At 38.4% G+C, this 19,631-nt stretch overlaps 1 protein-coding gene across 1 annotated transcript in view; it reads left to right on the forward strand.

Moving 5' to 3' along the window:
• The first annotated feature begins 3,397 nt into the window (after positions 1 to 3,397).
• colec12 (collectin sub-family member 12) overlaps positions 3,398 to 19,631 on the forward strand; it is a 131,912-nt gene continuing 115,678 nt past the window's right edge. The window contains exon 1 of the mRNA XM_015354420.2: positions 3,398 to 4,143. Within this exon, the coding sequence (XP_015209906.2) occupies positions 4,137 to 4,143 (7 nt within the window). The 5' untranslated portion in view covers positions 3,398 to 4,136. The remainder of the gene's footprint in view (positions 4,144 to 19,631) is intronic.

Below are 19,631 nucleotides of genomic sequence, written 5' to 3' on the forward strand. Positions count from 1 at the left end.
ACAAATTTAAATACAGAGATGTTTGTCAGAAATTAGAGAAAACAACTGCATGCTCCTGAATAATGTACAGACCTCAGTGACCTTTCAGTATACTTCTAAAATACTTTTATCTAAAAAAAAAGATAAAAATTGAATTGCTTTTCTAGTCCTGTTATTTACAGGATTTGCATATACATTGAGAACTTTCTAAAAGTTTTTGCATGAACTAGTTTTGCATACATTAACTATTTTATTTAGAATAGGTTCATTGTTTCTGCTCCAACTCCTCACTTGTTTGTTTTGGAGTAACAGGGTAAAGTCACATTTTTTTCCAATGATTTGTTTTAATTTGGTTAAATATTGGTTTAAAAATCTAAATTTGGTTTAAATTTGCCTGAGATTTAAAGTAGCAGTAATGTACAGTAATTACACAGTGCAGAACTAACTACATTTTTACTATATTAATTTTCAAAACATGGTTCAGACTGCTGTTACAGATTTATTAGGTAAAAACAACAAAGCAATACTGAAAATGCCTAGGTCCCTAATGCTTTCCTTTATAATACAGTATGTATTTGGTTTATAATTTTACAAACACTATGTATTTTTTTCCATCAAATTGTTATCAGTCAAGTTATTTTCACACTCTTTGGAGTTCATGGAATCTTAACATGACTGTATCCTGGCCTTCTGTTTCTATACTGGGTTCTGTTTGGTTTTGGAAACTTACAGTAATATAGTATTTTTTGCTATAGAACAATGGTTGTTATATAATCCAAGATTGTACAACCTGTTTAAAAATATAAATTGGAGGTTACATGTGTTATTCTTATGGATGACAATAACAGCAATGTTCTACAGCAACTACTGTAATAACTAACAAAGTTCACTGACTGAGGAAAACAATGATAAACTTTTTCTAAATATTTGAAAACAGCCCTCCAGTCAAGTTCAAAGCTTGGCTGCAATTTGACACCTGTAACATGAATGTACAGCGTAAATCTTAAGTATTTAAAATAATTTTGCTAAGAATTTTTCATGTTCTTGTCCTATATAAGCAGCTACTCAAAGAGCAGGGTGTACACTGCATCCTGCATGTTGCTGGTACAATGTAGTGATAACCATCTGCGGGCCTCTTGATTTGGGACTGAGACTATTGGAAATTACCATTAAACTCTACTCTTCTGATATTTCACAAAGTTTTCAATTTGGCTACCCACATCCAGATTACTCTGACTGAAATGTTTATTTAATTTTGTCATCTTCCAGGCAGGGTGGCACAGTGGCAAAGTAGCTAGCATTGCTCCCTTGCAGTGCTGGGGCCCTGTGTTCAATTCTGGACCTGAGGTACTATCTGTGTGGAGTTTGTATGTTCTCACCGTTGTTTTCTCACAGTCCAACAAGCTTGTGGTACATTAATTGACTTCTGGAAAAATTGGACCTGGTGTGTGTGTCTGTTTGTATCTGTCAGTCTGCCCTGCAAAGGACTGCTGTCCTGTCCAGGGTGTATCTTGCTTTTCACACATTTTTTTTCCAGGATACACTCTGGGTCTTCTGCAACCCTGAATTCGATGAAGTGGTTAAAAAAACGGATGGATTTCTTAAACTCTTGAACTATATTTTGTTTAAAAGCACTTTTTGCTCATTTTCAGAGTATCGGTTGAAGTGGAAATCTAATAAGTAAATTGATTATTAAAAATGTAGAGAGCTTTGCAAAAAATATATTGGTGCTTTTAGATGAAAACAGTTTGTCAACAAAGTACACTGTTTAGGTTAGTTTAGAAGACAATGTACCAAAACAATATATGCTGTCTGGGTCATTAGAATTAGCTGAAAGTAACTGATAAGCTTTGAATAACAAATCTAGTGCTTCTTCTCTCGCTCTATGATGTAATTTGTTTTCTCTTAGAGAAAGGGGAAGTTTTAGAAGGGACCAAGTGCTGAACTTTTTTACAGCGCAACGTCTTATAAAAACCCTGTACTGCTTGTAACAAATTGAGTCTCTGGTTGCACTTTGCGAAGTGGCAGCAGGGCTCCCAATATTGCAATATTGAAATAAAGACCTTACTCAGGTGAGAACTCTCTCTTGTGGCTTCCTTGATAGTTAAATTTCCTCGACACGGTGCATTTTCTTTAAGTTTGTCTTATAATTGCCATTTCTATTTTGACTAGAATTTATATTGTTTATTTACCTGCTGTTTATATGGCACTTTGATTCGGTTTTCTTCTGTAATCTAATTTTTTTCACTTCACCTTCTACTGTAGTTGTACAACAATACGTGATGCTTTGCATTTCTGCAAGATAAAAATATATATTATTATTTTTAAATCTCCGCTAAGAGTTTGAAACTAATTTATAATATTGAAGGTCCCAATATACTGTTGTAAGCCATGTAACTCTATCATAAACTAAGATTAATGTCTTACAAATTGTATTTACTTTTAGGGTTCTACTTCTATTCACGTTCACCACAGGACAAGACTGCAAAGCTGTCCATTAAATGGAAAACCTCCAAGGAAAGCCATGTTGCTGCTGTAAGTGGTATTGGTGGACCAGAAGGTAGAACTCCTCCCTCTTGACTAAAATCTCCAACGCAGTGCCTTGATATGGTGGTGACCAAAGGTGTTCATTTTAAACCCCTTTTGGATCAATTTGGTAATTGAACATCTCATGGCACTGTAGGGGTGTTAACCCTGGTGCTCTAGCTACAGTCCTCCTGGGCCTGCATAACTGAACCTGCACAACACTTTCGTGCTTTTTTTAAATTCAGTTGGTGAAGTCATTTTCTCAGATCTGTTCGAATTGGTCTGACTGACCGTCAATGTGCCACCCAGGTGCTATACTGTAGGTGCTTCACTTACTGTAAATGGCATACGAAGGAGGGACCATTCTACATGTAAAGCAATTTGGGATCCTTTGAGATTAATGCCATACCAAATTCTACACAAATTAAATTATCACTACTATTATTTCTGCTGTAATGCGCGTTCCCATGAGTTTAGAATGTTTAAAGAGTTTCTAATATTGACTACGTTAAGTCTTCACAGACATGGACTGAATGATTTTAAAGTCCTTCAACCATAAGAGCTCACGTCTGTTTTGCATTAAGATACACTAATATCAATGATTTAAAAGACATTTATTTTGATAACAGAAATTCCAACCTAGTAATTACACGCGCAATTACGCAGCAAATGGTTTGAGCCGATTTCACATATGCTGTTAAGCAAATACTTACATCCGGAGGTGTCTGTGTTAGCCTGTAAATACAAAACCGATGAAGCTCATGATTTCACACTTTTTTAACCTGCATGAGATGGGTGATTTTTAATGCCCCCGTTTTGCCTTCAACATCTTGTCCTGTTTAAGAACTTTTCTAAACGCATTTCTGATGACGGGGGATGGATGGAACTCTTCCATAGAAAAAACGAAGGAGTATACTGTTGTGTAATTTTGCAGCAGGGTTTGGATTTGGATATGGTGACGTCCTAAATTAAAAAAAGTGCTTAATGAGTCCCAGATTTCTTACCACAAGGACAGCTCCATCGGAGCGGTAATCTAATCGCATCTCCGGTTTCGCAGACTCTGCACGTCCTAGGATTTACACTTTTTGGAGATCTTCACCTTTTCCCCTTTAAGAAACGGAGACTAGGGGGATCAGACAGATGTAGAAAACACGTGGTTTAGTCGAATGCCTGCAGACTTGGGACTTCCTTTCTAGTTTGACATTTTTGTGGTTTTCTGATTGTAGCCAGCGGAGTTGGAGGAGAAACATCAATACCGGAACCCAGTACTCTAATGTAGGGACTAGTGGCATTGTAAAGAAAAAAGTTCTGAACCTGGAAAAGTTTTTTTTAAAAAAAAAGGCAGCAGGACTTACATACAGTACACAGTTGGTCGTGGGAATGGAGTTTTGACGGAAAGGAGCCTGAGATGCAATTATAATCTATATGGTGCCTTCATCTTTCTTTTTTTTGAATCAACTGGAAGATACGCTACTCTTAACGGGAGATTTAGTTTCTTTTTAATGAACACTAACACGGGTTGCACTCTCAAAGGGAATTCTTTGAAGCGAATGCAATAGAAAATGCATTAAAATAACGTTTTCCACAACGGACGTTTTTCTCCTTTTTTTACCGTGCATCTTAAAACCACAATGAAAGGTATGTATCGACATAATACTTTTATACAAAATATTAGTGGAAAAGTATGGAATATATATGTTTTTATAATGTATGTACCTAGCAGTTTAATTGCTTTTACCAGTTTTCACTGTACAGATTTTTGTTGTAGGGTTTATTTTACTAAGTAATAGTAATGAACTTGTGTGTGACATCTGGTAACGATTAAATGCCAGTGGAAGCTAAACTGGGTTGTGAAATTATTTGGCATCTTTGAACTTCAGTGAGGCTCCAGAATAGTTTTTTATTATCATGGGAGATCTGACACTTGAATTAAGCATTTAGCAATTTATGTTGGCGTGCGGTGACTTTTCAAAACCAATTTAAATATTATATCATGCCTTTAAAATCAAAATGTCATTTTTGTTTAATGCTTTAAGTAGTGTCAGGATTGATAATTTCGAATATGAAAGAGGGGAAATTAAAGGGGGGGGTTAAAGCTAATCAAATGTTTTAGAAAAAATTATCTTAATTATATCCGTCAAGTACGCATTATATACTCTATGAAATACTAAATAACCACAAATACTCTGTTCTGTTACTCTACTACTAAAACATCAGCTACGAAAATTCTTAAATTATGACTTGTTAAGATGTACCTATATCTTTTCAGTGATTTAGTTTTACTTTAGTTTGCTTTTACTGAATTTCACTTTTCTGTTCATTTTTTAATTAAATGTATTAACGAAATGTAATGATTTTTAGATTACAATTCAAAATGAAAACTGATATGCTATTCCCACTGTCGTCCTCCTGTGGATTTGTTAATAACATTTTAGACTAATGTCTTCTAAGAAACACTGTATAAATATGCAGTATAATCGGACATTTTAAAAGGAACACTTTTTTTATTTTTACAACATTTATTTTTACTAACATTCCATTTGTTTAATTCTTCAATAATTATTTCGGAATTTTTTTTCCCCCATACTGATACAGACAGCTAGCCTCCGCGTGTTATCACAACGTATAGTACCAGGGAGAGTACAAGCCACACTTTTCTGTTGTTTTATATATACTATTTATCGGCAGCCAGAATGCTTGCGCAGACTAATTATGACCATCGTGTTCCGTGTATGATTTTGACTACAATGAAAATAAAGGTGGAACAAAGTAATGCAATGCACCAGCGTACAAAAATAAGAAATTATACCGCGTCAAAGAGCCTGTGGGCAGTGCATTGGTCAGTATTGCAGCCGCAGCACTGAGGACCTTGGTTGCTATCTGTGTGGAGTTTGTATGTTCTCCTTGTGTTTGTCTCCTTTGAGATTCCTCCTGGTCCTCCAGTTTCCTTCCAAGGACCTACTGGTAGGTTAATTGACTTCAGGGGAAAATGATTTGGGTATGAATGTGTGCGCTGTTTGTGTCTGTCACATCCATGGTGTATCCTGCTTTGGCCCAATTGCTGCTACAGCATGACACTATTTTGTAAAGCGGTTAGAAAATGGATGGATGAAAGAGCCTGTTTTGTAACCCAGTTATTAGGGGGAACTCTAAAAGATCTAAGTGATCTGAGGATCTCAGCCATTCTTACTTCTTAACAGTATCCATGTTGTTCGGTCCTATTACCTCTGAGGTTTAACTAAGAATAGTTACAAAGAAGTGGAGGCCATTTGGTCCATCAATACTGTTTATTGGATAGGTAGTAGCTTATTGATTGGAACGCATTATACAGCTATGTTTTGCAGGAATCCATGGCGTCAGGGTTTAACAACGTGGCTGGGTAGTTAATTTACAGTAACACTTGCAGAATCCTTTGTGAAAAGAAGTACCTCCTGTTCTCTGTTTTAAATGTACTGTACTACCATGTATTTTCCATTTGTGTCCACAAGCTATGAAGCTCAGGAAAGTACCTGTATATGATTCCAAAGTAGAAACATTGTTTTTGTAACATGGAGAGCACCATTTTACACAACATTTTTTATTTTAAGTAAAATGGCAATATAGTACTAACATTTACCATTTTGTAAACCAATGTTCATGCAAAAAGTTTTTTAAAAAGGAATATTTCAGATCCACAGTAAACATTTGAGGTCATTTACAGAATTATTTCTTCCTTAAAATTAACTGAATCCTTCCTGTGTCCACAAACCTCTCTGATCATGCCTTTAATGCTAGTGCATTCAATTAGTCTTCATCTCTCTCCCAGCAACTCACAAGTGTCCCTGTAAAGTTTATTACTGTAAGGAACTTTTGGTTTCATTCAAGTTCCTGGTAGAGAACAAGAGTCAATGGTCAGTGTTTTCATTACATCTTGATTTTTGTGAAAACAAAAAAGATATACAGTCCTGTAATTAACCCGATGATAGTGTTGCTTGTTTCTATATTTCATACTTTTGCCATTTTGTTAATCAGACACACTGCTGTGCAAAAGTCATCCTAGACACAAGCAGGAGCTTAGATATGTGTTATGAACATCAACAATATACTCAGAGCCTCAGTTAAAGTTTTATAGTATTATTACAGCTTTGACTGTTATGAACACAGCTTAGTTTACGTAAAAAGAAACCAAACCTGTCATTAAGCACAGTTTAAAATCACTATTAATCAGAATCTTCAAAATCTGAGCATCCACATGAAATGTTGTATTAACTAGTGAATCACCTTTACCAATTAAATAAATATGACACATCTCTATAGATCCATAAAGCTAAAAGGCTATTTTATATTGTATGACATACAGACTTATCCAGGTTAAACAGAACAGATTGATTTGATTAGAATGTTAGCTTCACAAAATTGTCTAACATTTCAGCAGAATTTCACCATACAGTTGTGTTTCTGTATAAAGAAATGTTTAGCGTAGAGCAAAACAAAATTTCCAAGACTTGTGCACAGCAGTTTATAATATATATGGTTCAGTAAGTCAACATCTCGTTTGGTGAGTCAATGACCTACAGAAACCCAAAGTCCAGAACACCATGTACACCTCTACCTTAAGAGAGGCATTAATAGCACTTTTCTTCTCAATGTAAAGAGGAGACTTTATTATTTTTCAGTAAAGAATACTGAACCCTCTGGACCAGTTACTATAGATACAGTATAGCCAATGCCCCAGTATGGTGACTGGGGACACTCTACTACAGGAGTGTTACCCTGGTGCCTGACTAAATTCTAGCTTGAGCTTGCACTATCTGGACTACCAGACCTTCCCCAATAATAATAATAATAAAAATAATTATAAAAATAATTAATTTACATTGAGATGAGAGGAGACAGCAGCTGGGGGTATGGAATACAGTAGGAAAGCCTAGGGGCCCACAGAACCAGTTAAATAAAAGCCCTTTAAAAAAAGACTGTATTAAGTCTAGGATGTCTAGACATCTCCACCTCATCAGCTCTGTAGTGAGGTTTAGTACGGCTTCTGATGAGTAACTAGCATAATGGCAGTCACATATCACACAAATGGGTGCTGCTGTGTAGTGGTGGATGAAATGGGTCCCCTTTTATATATGGTGCTTATTGGCATCCTTTGAGGTGAAAAGTGTTATATACAATACCGTAAATACAAGGAATTGATGTTACATCGAACACCCTAAACCTCTTCAGTGCATAAATGCTACATGTTAAGTTAGGACTACATTGATGCAATAATTCAAAACAATAAAGCATATTAGGGTGGCAAGGTGAGTAGTATAACTGCCTGCAATTGAACGCTGGAGCCCTGGGTTCAATTCCAGACCTGGGGTGCCATCTGTGCGGAGTTTTTTCCAGGTGCTCCAGTTTGCTCCCACAGTCCAAAGATGTACAGTAGGTTAATTGGCTTCTGGGAAAATTGGTCTTGGTGTGAGTGTGTATACTGTGTATCTGTGTTTGTGTCTGTGTGTCTCCCCTGCGAATGGCTTCCCATCCAGGGTGTACCCTGCCTTTCGATTGCTGGGATAAGCTCTGGCTCTCATGCAGCCCTAAAATGGGATGAACTGGATAGAAAATGGATAATAATAATAATAATAATAATAATAATAATAATAATAGCTTACACTTATATAGCGCTTTTCTAGACACTCCACTCAAAGCACTTTATAGGTAATGGGGACTCCCCTCCACCACCACCAATGTGCAGCATCCACCTGGATGATGCGACGGCAGCCATAGTGCGCCAGAACGCTCACCACACATCAGCTATCAGTGGGGAGGAGAGTAGAGTAATGTAGCCAATTCATAGAGGGGGATTATTAGGAGGCCATGATTGGGAAGGGCCAATGGGAAATTTGGCCAGGACACCAGGGTTACACCCCTACTCTTTTCGAGAAGCACCCTGGGATTTTTATTGACCACAGAGAGTTAGGACTTCGGTTTTACGTCTCATCCGAAGGATGGCACCTGTTTACAGTATAGTGTCCCCATCACTATACTGGGGCATTAGGACCCACATGGACTGCAGGGTGAGCGCCCCCTGCTGGCCCAACTAACACCTCTTCCAGCAGCAACCTTAGTTTTTCCCAGGAGGTCTCCCATCCAGGTACTGACCAGGCTTAACTTCAGTGGGTTGCCAGTTGTGAGTCGCAGGGTGATATGGCTGATGAATGGATGGGATGGATGAAGGGGATGGATGGAATAAAGCATATGTAGTTCATTGTAAACTCACTTACACTTCTTAACAACAGATTGTATATTACAGATATTGAAAGACATTTTTTATCACAATTATTTATATGTATAATCTTTGTAAAAAAAATAGAAGATTTCTAGAAAAACAGATAGCAATACTTTCAGGCACATGTGAAGTGTTAAACTGTATCGTTGTACTACAGGGCAAGTGAAGGTTTGAATGTTCCAAACCATGGCTACATAAGGTACAGTCCTTCAGTCTACTCCAATGCAGTGTTGGTCCTGCTAATTGTCTATTGTAGAAATACGGAGCTGGTTGTTGACATTTTCTCCATACAAGTGAATTGGAAGGGTAACTATAACGATTAGTTCTTTCCGGACCCTATGTGGACGACACAATCCGAAGTAGTGAGGAAACACCGGGGAAAAAGGTCATGCAGGAATACGGGGATGAAAACAGGGGGGCGTGTCCAAAGTGCGCTGGTGCACTGGGGAGGTGTGGCCGAGGCAAACAATCCAAAAGTAATCCAGACGGGGAATCCAAAAACACAAGAGTAAATCCATGGCCAGGCGATCCATCCAGGAGATTAAAACCAGGAACCGGGTCGGAACTGGCAGGGGGAACAGGAACGGGAACAGAGACTTAAAAACATGACGGAGCCAGACTCATCAGGACCCGGGCTTGCACGATATGGAAATCAGATGCAGAGCCCTGAACTGACTGAGTGTCTGGCTTTTAAGGGGATCGGGAAGGAGGCTGGAACAAGGGGCAGGTGCACAGAATTAAGTCCAAAGTGAAAAGAGCCGGAGCGCCCTTAAGGAGGAGGGACTACAATCATGACAGTAACCTCGTCCTAAAGATGCTTGCTGCAACCTTGCTTTTGTTTAATTATCAATAAAACTTTTCTTATAAGTCTACAAATGAATGGATTTGAAAATAAGAGTTGAATATATACCCTTCTATTTTTCTGGAGTCTGCATGTCTCTGAGATAATTGGGCTATAGTGTATTGGGCTATATAAGTGAGTATATAGCGGATTGGGCTATGTACAGTAAGCCAGCAGCAATAGCACCCTGCAGCTCATAACTAGCAATCCACTGAGTTGCAGGGTGATATAACTGCTGTCTTATATAGCCCAATTCACTATCTACTCACTTATATAGCCCTTACACTATAGCCATACATTATGTGTGTGCAAAGGTGTGAGCCTGGCCAGTACCTGGAAGGGAGACATCCTGGTTGCTGACGTTGCTGCTGGAAGACATGTTAGTGGGGCCAATAGGGGGCCCTCAACATGCAGTCTGTATGGGTCCTAGTGCCCCTGCATGGTGTCAGTGACACCATACTTTAGATGCCGTCCTTTGGATGAGACGTAAAACCGAGGTCCTGACTCTCTGTGGTCATTACAAATCCCAGGGCTTTTCTTGAAAAGAGTAGGGGTGTTTCCCCGGTGTCCTGGGCAAATGTACCATTGGCCTTTACCAATCATGCCCTCCTAACTATCCCATCTATGAATTGGCATCATCACTCTGTTCTCCTCCCCACTGATACAGTGCCTATAAAAAATATTCACCCCCCTTGGACGTTTTCACATTTTATTGTGTTACGGCATGGAACCATGATGTATTTAACTGAGAAGTGGAACAAAAATCCAGACATTCTATTAGATTAATTAAAAATAAAAAAACAGAAAATAATTGAATGCATAAGTCTTCACTCCCTTGCTTTGACAAACCTAAATTACCTCTGAAGTAACCAACTCACAGAATTACTTGATTGGAGTCCACCGGTGTACAGTTGAGGTGTTTCACATGATATCAGAATAAATAAACCCGTGTCTGGGAGTTTCCCCACTTAGTGCATTTCCAAGGATACACTACACCATGAAAACCAAGGAACATTCCAAGCAGATCGGAGACAAGGTTCTTGGAAAATACCAGTCAGGACAAGGATATACGAACATTTTCAAGGCATTGAAAATACCTAGAAGCACAGTGAATCACACACCATCATTAAAAAGGTGAGAAAATATGGAACAACTGTGAATCTGCCCAGAACTGGCCGTCCAAAACTGAGTGTCCGTGCAAGAAGAGCTGTAGTAAGGGAGGCCACCAGGAGGCCTACAGCAACTCTAAAGGAGTTATAATCCTCCGTGACAGAGGTGGGAGAAACTGTGCATGAGACAACAATAGCACACAAACTTCATAAATATGGCTTGTTCGGGAGGTTGGCAAGAAGAAAGCTTTTGTTGAAAAAAACTCATATCACATCTTGGTTGGAGATAGCCCAAAGGCATGTGAGAGACTCAACAATCTGATGAGACCAAAATTGAACTTTTGGGCCTCAATCCTAAGCACAGCACATCACACTGAGAGCACCAAACCTACAGTGAAGCATGGTGGTGGCAGCATCATGCTTTGGGGATGCTTTTTGCGGCAAGGACTGGAAACCTCATAAAGATAAAAGGAAAAATGGATGGAGCTAAGTACTGAAAAATCCTGGAGGAAAACGTACTGCAATCCGCAAGAGCACTGGGATTTGGAAGAGCATTCATCTTCCAACAGGACAATGACTCAAAACATACAGCCACTCCAGTGTAGCATAAAACCAAAAAGGTTAATGTCCTGGAGTGGCCCAGTCAAAGCCCAGACCTCATTCCAATTAAGCATCTGTGGAATTACTTAAAGGTTGATGTTCACAAACGGTTCCCATCCAACTTGATGGAGCTTGAGCAATTTTGCCAAAAAGAATGGGCAAAAATTCCAGCGTCAAGATGTGCAACGCTGATAGAAATTTACCCCAAGAGACTCACAGCTGTAATTGCAGCCAAATATGGTCTTACCACATATTAAATCTGGGGAGAGGGGGATACTTATGCATTCAATTATTTTATTTTATTTTTGTTTAATTACTTTAGTAAAATGTCTGGATTTTCTTTTCCACTTTGACATTATAGAGTATTGATGTTGATGAGTGGCAAAACACAATAAAATATGAAAAAGTCCAAGGGATGTGAATACTTTTTCTATGCACTGTACATGATGTGTGGTGAGTGTAATGTGTGCATTATGGCTGCCTTCTCATCATCCAGGTGGGTTCTGCACATTGGTGGTGGTGGAGGGGCGTCCCTATTACCTGTAAAGTGCTTTGAGTGGAGTGTCCAGAGAAGCACTACTGTATATACTGTAAGTGTAAGGAAATAATTAATTATAGTGTTTTGCTGGTCTGATATGGAAGTTCAGTGCTGAGATAAGAATTTCAATGACACAACTGCAAATTACGTTTTGTTTGTATGTGCTGCCCATATGAAAATATACCTGTAAGATTCTCTATTTGAAGAAATAAGAATTATGAGCTGTTTGGTAGAATCCCAGTGATTTTGTTTTGTTTTTTTCATTTTGTTGCTGCAGCCAAGACTATACAGAAGGCCTACTGTGTTTTGCAGTAATCCGTAACACAACAACCATCTGTGCGTTGTTCATACATAACTCTTCGACCCCTGACCTAAAACTTTTGGGTTTTTTTAAGTGAATATTAAGGTAAGATCTCTAGAGATAGAACATTATGCTTAGCTGGAAGGAAGCTTAGAGTCCTTGGATTTGTCTGAAATGATTATTTTTCTAATTTAAGAAGTAAATTAAACAGGTTAATAAAAGATCAGGGGGCCCATGCTGAATATATCAAAGTGAGCCCCCATGAACACACTGGAGCTCTGGAACATGTGTTTGTTATTATCACCAATGTTCAGGCTATCAGTGCTGAGTTTACATGGACTTTCAAGTGAGGTATAATTAGTGTTTACTATGAACCATGGGCAGTCTCTCAGTAGTGGATTTTAGATCAGATATGTTCTATTTCCTCCCATACAGAGAAAAGTTTCACAACTTCTAGATTTGTGGAAAGAATTTACAGGACTTAGTTAATTTGTGCATACTGTAGACGCTTGTAGGGTGCTTTGAAACCAACTTAAATAATAATTGTGGAATATTATTTTCTGCCTCATGCAAAATACAATTTGTACATACAAAATACAGTAACATTTAGGCATTTTAATTCATAGCAATAAGAAAAGTTTTAAAAATATATATAATTAAGAAAAACATAATCAACTTTTAGTTTTCAGTTTGGTCCAAACAGAACATAGTAAGTAATGCCAGCTCATGGACTGCAAACAGTTTGCCAGTTGAAAACATGTAATTACATTTTTGTTTGTAGAAACATTTTATGCCTCTTACAAATAAACTGATGTTACTGTTGTACTTTATGCATTTAAAAATGTGCATACTTTTCTGTAAAGAAACTTGTAGATGCTGTAGATGTTAATGGAGAAAAAATACTTTAGTAATAAAACTATGATGCTTTTTATATATGGTAATGTAACATTTAAGATAGAATGAAATGCAGAATAGCTATTCTACAATAATCTGAGTATATTCTTGATGGTTTAGCTCTTTCAGGTTGGAACATCTCAGGTATTGTAACCACTTTTCTACAGTACTTACATTATCCATTCATCCATCCATTTCCTAACTGCTTTATTAAATACAGGGTCATAGGGGAGCCAGCATCCCGGCAAGTAATGGGTGTAAAGCAGGATACACCCAGTATGGAACACCAGACCATCACAGGGCACACACAGACACACACACCCTCACATCAGGACCAGGTTTTCCAGAAGCCAGTTAACCTACCAGTATGTGTTCAGACTGGGAGTAAAACCAGAGCTAGAGAAAAACTACACAAACATGGGGTGAACATACAGTACAAACTCCAATGCTAACCACTGCAGCACCATGCCATCCACTTAAATTATGTTGTGAACAAAAAGGTTTTTAAGGAATGTGGGATTTAAGATGCAAAGTGAATTCAAAAGCCACACTGTGGCAGGGTAGGGTGACATCACAATGACAAAGTAACAAGAGTTAAATGAAAAGAAGTGATAAAACAGAAAAACAAATATACTGTACTTTCAAATTATTTTCTGGAGTATTGCTAATTGACCACAAGAGGTCACCATGCAAACTTAGTGACACTAATGACATGTTAAGGTCCTTATTTCTCTCGTGGGTAAACTGCCAATTTCATTATAATTGAATTAGATGGTTAATTTGTCACACAGTTTGCAGACAGGGGAAACAGTACACTATTACAGATGACAATAGTCTTCTTTTTTAATAAAGAGCACCTCATTTATTATTGTACATCCATCCATTTTCTAACCACTGTACTCAATACAGGGTCACAGGGGACCCGGAGTCTCGGCAAGGAATGGGCACAAGGCAGGATACACCCTGAACAGGACACCAGTCTATCGCAGGGCATACACAGATGGAAGTCCACACTAATACCAGGGTCATTTTTTACAGAAGCCAGTTAACCTACCTACTATCTTTGGACTGTAGGAGAAACCAGAACATCCAGAAGAAACATGCTAACATGGGGAGAACATACATCGTAGTAAAAAAGTAGGTACACCCCCTTTAGATTTCATGGTTTAATATATTTAGCCTTCACCTAGTCCTCACCAAGTCCTAATATACATAAAACTAATTTGACATGTAACACACAGTCTACTTTGTTATTATTTATTTGATAAAAAACAACCAGTATTGAATATCTTTGTGTGACAAAGTAAGTGTATTTATCAATTAAGAGGGTATGTAGAATCAATTGCACCAAAACACGTGAAACAGTTCCTCCTATACATAAAATCATAAACTTTGTCAGGTTTGTGGTAACATATCATGCCCAGATCAAAAGAAATCCGTGAAAGTCATAGAAAAGGAATTGTTGCAGTTTTGGAAGGGATATAAATCTATTTACAAGATCTGCCCATACAGTATGATCCTCCTAGAAGTCTGAAACAACCACAATGTTATCTACAGACCTGTTGCTATGGTAAATGTCAGACTTCATGAGTCCACCATCAGGAAAAGACTGAATAAGAATGACTTTCATAAAAGGATAATCAGGAGGAAACCAGAAGAAGAACATTGCTGCACAGGTTAAGTAAAATAGCACTTGAATGAAAAGCAAAACTTCTGGAACATCGTATTCTGAACAGATGAGTTAATATTGGCGTTGTTTGGCCATAAACAAAACATCATTTTTGGTGAAAACTTAATACTTCTTTTGACCTGAAGGACTTCATACCAGCCATGAAGCACAGTGTTAGAGGATTATGGATTAGGCCTGTTTTGCTGCCTCAGCACCTGGATCACTTGCTATCATTGAGTCTACCGTGAATTCCACACTTTACCAGAGTGTTATAGAGGGAAATGTGAGACCATCTGTTTGACAGTTAAAATGATCCAAAACACACAAGCAGAATGGCTCAAAAAAGATATTTAACATTTTATAATATTGTGGCAGGACCTAAAGAGAGCTGTACATATGAGAAAGCCCTCATACATCATAGAGTTGAAGTTGTTCTGTAAGATAAAGTGGACTAGAATTCTTCCCATGTGATGTGAGAGACTGATCCACTCTTGCAGAAAACATTTAATTATAGTAGTTATTGCTACTAAAGGTGGTGCCACAAGTTACTGAATCAAGGGGTGGACTTAAATTCTCACAGAATGATATTGAATGCTGGATGATTTATTTTTAATTACAAAGTTAAGGTTTTTATATAAGCTTATTAGGGTCACTGAGAAAAAAGCAATTTATTGCATCTAAACAAGATACCTTTTGTGTTTAAATGAGATAACATAGCATTAAATGTGATAATTGCTTTGTAAACAATATTACCTAGTAATTCAGCTGCGTCAGCATGCGTAGGCTGCAAAGGAACAAGTAATAGGTTTATTCCATGCTGAAAAAAAGAAGAGAGAAAACACAATGTTTCGGCCGTGGAGCCTTCTTCAGGTGTGTAAATATTACCTAATATTACCGTATTACCTAATAAATTAATATCTTGCAATATATATGCAGTAACATTGTTCTATGCAAAGTAGCATTGGCATTAACAAAGGAAGAGTCACACCCCTCTTTGTGCAAATGAATTAATCTTAAGAAGCACTTGTAATGTCATGTGTACATGAAGTAGAACATCCTGTGATCCTGGGTTAAACAAATGTCTTTTGCACCATTTCTGTAAAAAAGCAGAAATGAAACGGATTTACAAATGTATTTTATTCTTAATGTGAAACTGCAGAAACATGTACTGGGTTTTTGTCTAATTTTTAAACATTGAATATAATACATTTATGGTGATTTCACAGTAAGAATTAAACTGTTGTCTTCCTGTTACTGTTACTCTTACTGTTGGTCAGTCATTAAATATGCATCAAAGTAGCCTATGCACACATCAGATGCAGTTGAATTTGGAATTACACAGAAAAATGCAAGAAACATGTCATTTGAAAAGAGAAGAAACAGCATTTCTGTGTTGGTTTGACATGAATGTAAAGAGATACAGGACCTCACACAACCCAGTGATGCGTAAGCAGCACTATCTAATTTTGATCTTGTTTTAACATAAACAATATCTTGTTTAAATGCAATAAGTAATTTATTCTCTGTGGTGCTGATAAGCTTTCATAATTTTTGTGTGTAATTTGTCAAATCAAATTAGTTTAATTTACTAATAGGACTTGGTGAGGACTAGGTGTCAAATATATCTCGATATGTGAAATGATAAAATCTTAAGGGTGTATATTTATGTTTTTACCTTATTGTACAAACTCCATGACTGCGGCCCTGAAATCAGGCGACGAATTGCATTAGGCCGTAGTGCGATGCTGAGCATGCACCAAATCTGGAAGAGCAAAGACATCAGCCTCACAACCAAATGCAAAATGGTCCATGCTGTTGTGTTCCCCATATCAATGTATGGGTGTGAAAGCTGGACCCTGAATAAAGCTGACTGAAAGAGGATGGATGCTTTCGAGCTATGGTGCTGGAGAAGACTGTTATGGATACCATGGACAGCAAGGGTCACCAATAAAGAGGTTCTGGAGCGCATCAAGCCAGAAATTTCGCTTGAGGGAAAGTTCACCAGACTCCGGCTCACTTATTTTCGTCACATGATGCGATCAGGTTCATTGGAGAAAGCAATGATGCTTGGAATGGTCAGTGGAACAAGAAGACGAGGCAGCCAAAGAACGCGGTGGCTCAACACCATCAAAACGGACACTGGCTTAGGCATAGAACAGCTGAAAGAGAAAGTCCAAGACCGGAAAGCGTGGCGAGAGATGGCCTATAGAATCGCCGAGAGTCGGATCCGACTGACATAACATCATCATCATCACCACAAACTCCATAATAATTAAACCCAGGGGTCTCGTGTTGCAAAGCAGGAATGCTAACCACTGCATCCACTGTGCCAGTATGCCACCCACAATTATTATTATAATAATACTGTTATTATTAAATGTTACAGAAATGACTGATCAATCCCATGGTCAAACATGCCAAAAGAAAACCAGCCAGATGAGAATTAACTATCACCTTTAATTGTCTCTATAGGATCTACTACTTTTTAATAATATGAAACAGGTTTCCATAAATATGTACATGACAAGTGCAATTTCAAGATTTTATTTTTTATATCACTGTCAGGTCTCAATGAAATATAGCAGTAACTAAACACTTAGACTCCTAGTTTAACTGTTAAATTAACCTAATTTGTATTTTTTGCACATGCCCACCAGCTTCAGGACATTCACTTTTTTACTTCAAATAGAAATATTAATCAAGGGCAAAATAATGGAGTTTCCTTAGCAACAAAGGCATAGTCAGCTTTCTTAAATCAATTTCAGATGTGTATGTACATACAGTATACAGTACATAATGATGTTTAACTTCATTTTAAAGTAAAAAAGAAGACTGGCAAAAAAACTGTTCATCAGTTCTCACAATGTGTTATTGAATTGGTTGTGCCATAGAGCATCAATGTAGGATGGTGTTCTCAGTAAATGAAATCATTTACCATTATTTGCTGGTTTGCAGACATTGTGGTTCCATTTGTTTGAGTGACATTAAATGCATGTATTATTCAAAATAAACACAGACACCCCGATTTTTATTTTTACAGGTCTCTCTAAACTTCATTCTGTTGCTTCTTCTGGATATTGCTCGCTTAGTACTGTAACAAACTTTTTTTTCTAGTTAAAAAGTGTATTGACTTCAGTTTAATGAACAAACTGAAATATCAAACAATTAATACAGTAAATCAATAGAAACTATTTGTTGTGTGCATAAAATATAAAAAAGAACCATAAATAAAGAAAATATATACATACTGCAACAGCAGCTTGATACAGACAACACAGCCACAGTGTAACGAATGATACAATAATAATAATACAATACATACAATACAATCAGTACAGTGAGGGGTGCACTAAAAGAGTTACTCACAGTCCAGGGCACACAAAGAACAAATTAGAACAGAACAGTACGCAGAAAAATCGTATTGCACATATGAATATCAATATAGATGTAAATATAGATAAATATAAATATAAATGTATTGCACGGGTCCCTGGCATATATTGCACAAAAACAGTTGTAAACGGGAAAAGAAAAAGAACAGATGTAGCAGTAGATGTGTAGATGTGTTCAGTCCAGAAACAGGTCACTGTCAGTGTTGCCTCTGCCCAGACGCAAGGTGGATACGTTGTACAGTCTTATGGCAGAAGGCAGGAATGACCTCCTGTAGCGCTCCCTGTCGCACTGTGGATGAATCATTCGATTGCTGAACGTGCTCTTCATTTCTACAAGCCGGTCATAGAGGGGATGGGAGATGTTGTCCATGATGGCCTCTAGTTTGGACACCATTCTCCTCTCAGCCACTACCTCCAAGGGATCCAGGTCAGACCCAATGACAGAGCTTGCTCTCCTGATGAGCTTGTTCAGCCTTTTAGAATCCACTGCTCTAATCCCAGAGCCCCAGCAAACCACTACGTAGAAAATGGCATTCACTACCACCAACTGATAGAACATATGTAGCATCTTACTACACACATTGAAGGACCTGAGCCTCCTCAAGAAGTAAAGTCGGCTCTGTCCCTTCTTATAGATGGCCTCAATGTTCTTAGACCATTCCAGTCTATTGTCGATGTGCACTCCCAGGTACTTGTACAAGTCCACCATCTCCAAGCCACTCCCATGGATGTAGACAGGAGTAGGTTTGACCTTTTTCCTCCTGAAATCTACCACCAGTTCCTTTGTCTTTGTTACATTCAGTTCCAAGTGGTTCTCCCCACACCACTCCACAAAGCTTTTGACCAGTCCTCTGTACTCCTCCTCCTGCCCACCTTTGATGCATCCCACAATTGCAGGGTCATCTGAGAACTTCTGGAGTGGTATGACTTTGAGTTGTACTTGAAGTCCGAAGTATAGAGGGTGAAGAGGAATGGAGAAAGAACCGTTCCCTGAGGAGCCCCTGTTACTCACTACCTGTTCAGACATACAGTTCTGAAGTCTCACAGACTGAGGTCTGCCTGTCAGGTAGTCAGTGATCCACGAGGTCATGGAGGCATCGACTTGCATCTCCTCCAGCTTCATCCTTAGAAGTAAGGGCTGGATGATATTGAAGGCATTGAAGAAGTCGAAAAACATGATTCTTACGGTGTTGCCAGCCCTGTCCAGGTGTGAGTAGGCCCTTTGCAGCATATAGGTGATCATATCCTCGACACAAACATTGGGCTGGTAGGCGAACTGTAGGGTGTCCAGTGGTGAGCTAACCAGGGGTCTCAGGTGGGATAAGACCAGCCTCTCCAGTGTCTTCATGACGTGAGAAGTCAGTGCAACTGGTCTGTAGTCATTGAGGACAGAGGGGCGCCCTTTCTTTGGTACCGGGACCAGACATGATGTCTTCCAGAGCACAGGGACTTTCTCCAAGCGCAGGTTCAGGTTGAACAGTCGCTGGAGCACTCCGCTCAGCTGATCGGCACAGGCCCTCAGAACTCTG

This window comes from Lepisosteus oculatus, chromosome 6, assembly GCF_040954835.1.
Source record: "Lepisosteus oculatus isolate fLepOcu1 chromosome 6, fLepOcu1.hap2, whole genome shotgun sequence".
NCBI lineage: Eukaryota > Metazoa > Chordata > Actinopteri > Semionotiformes > Lepisosteidae > Lepisosteus > Lepisosteus oculatus.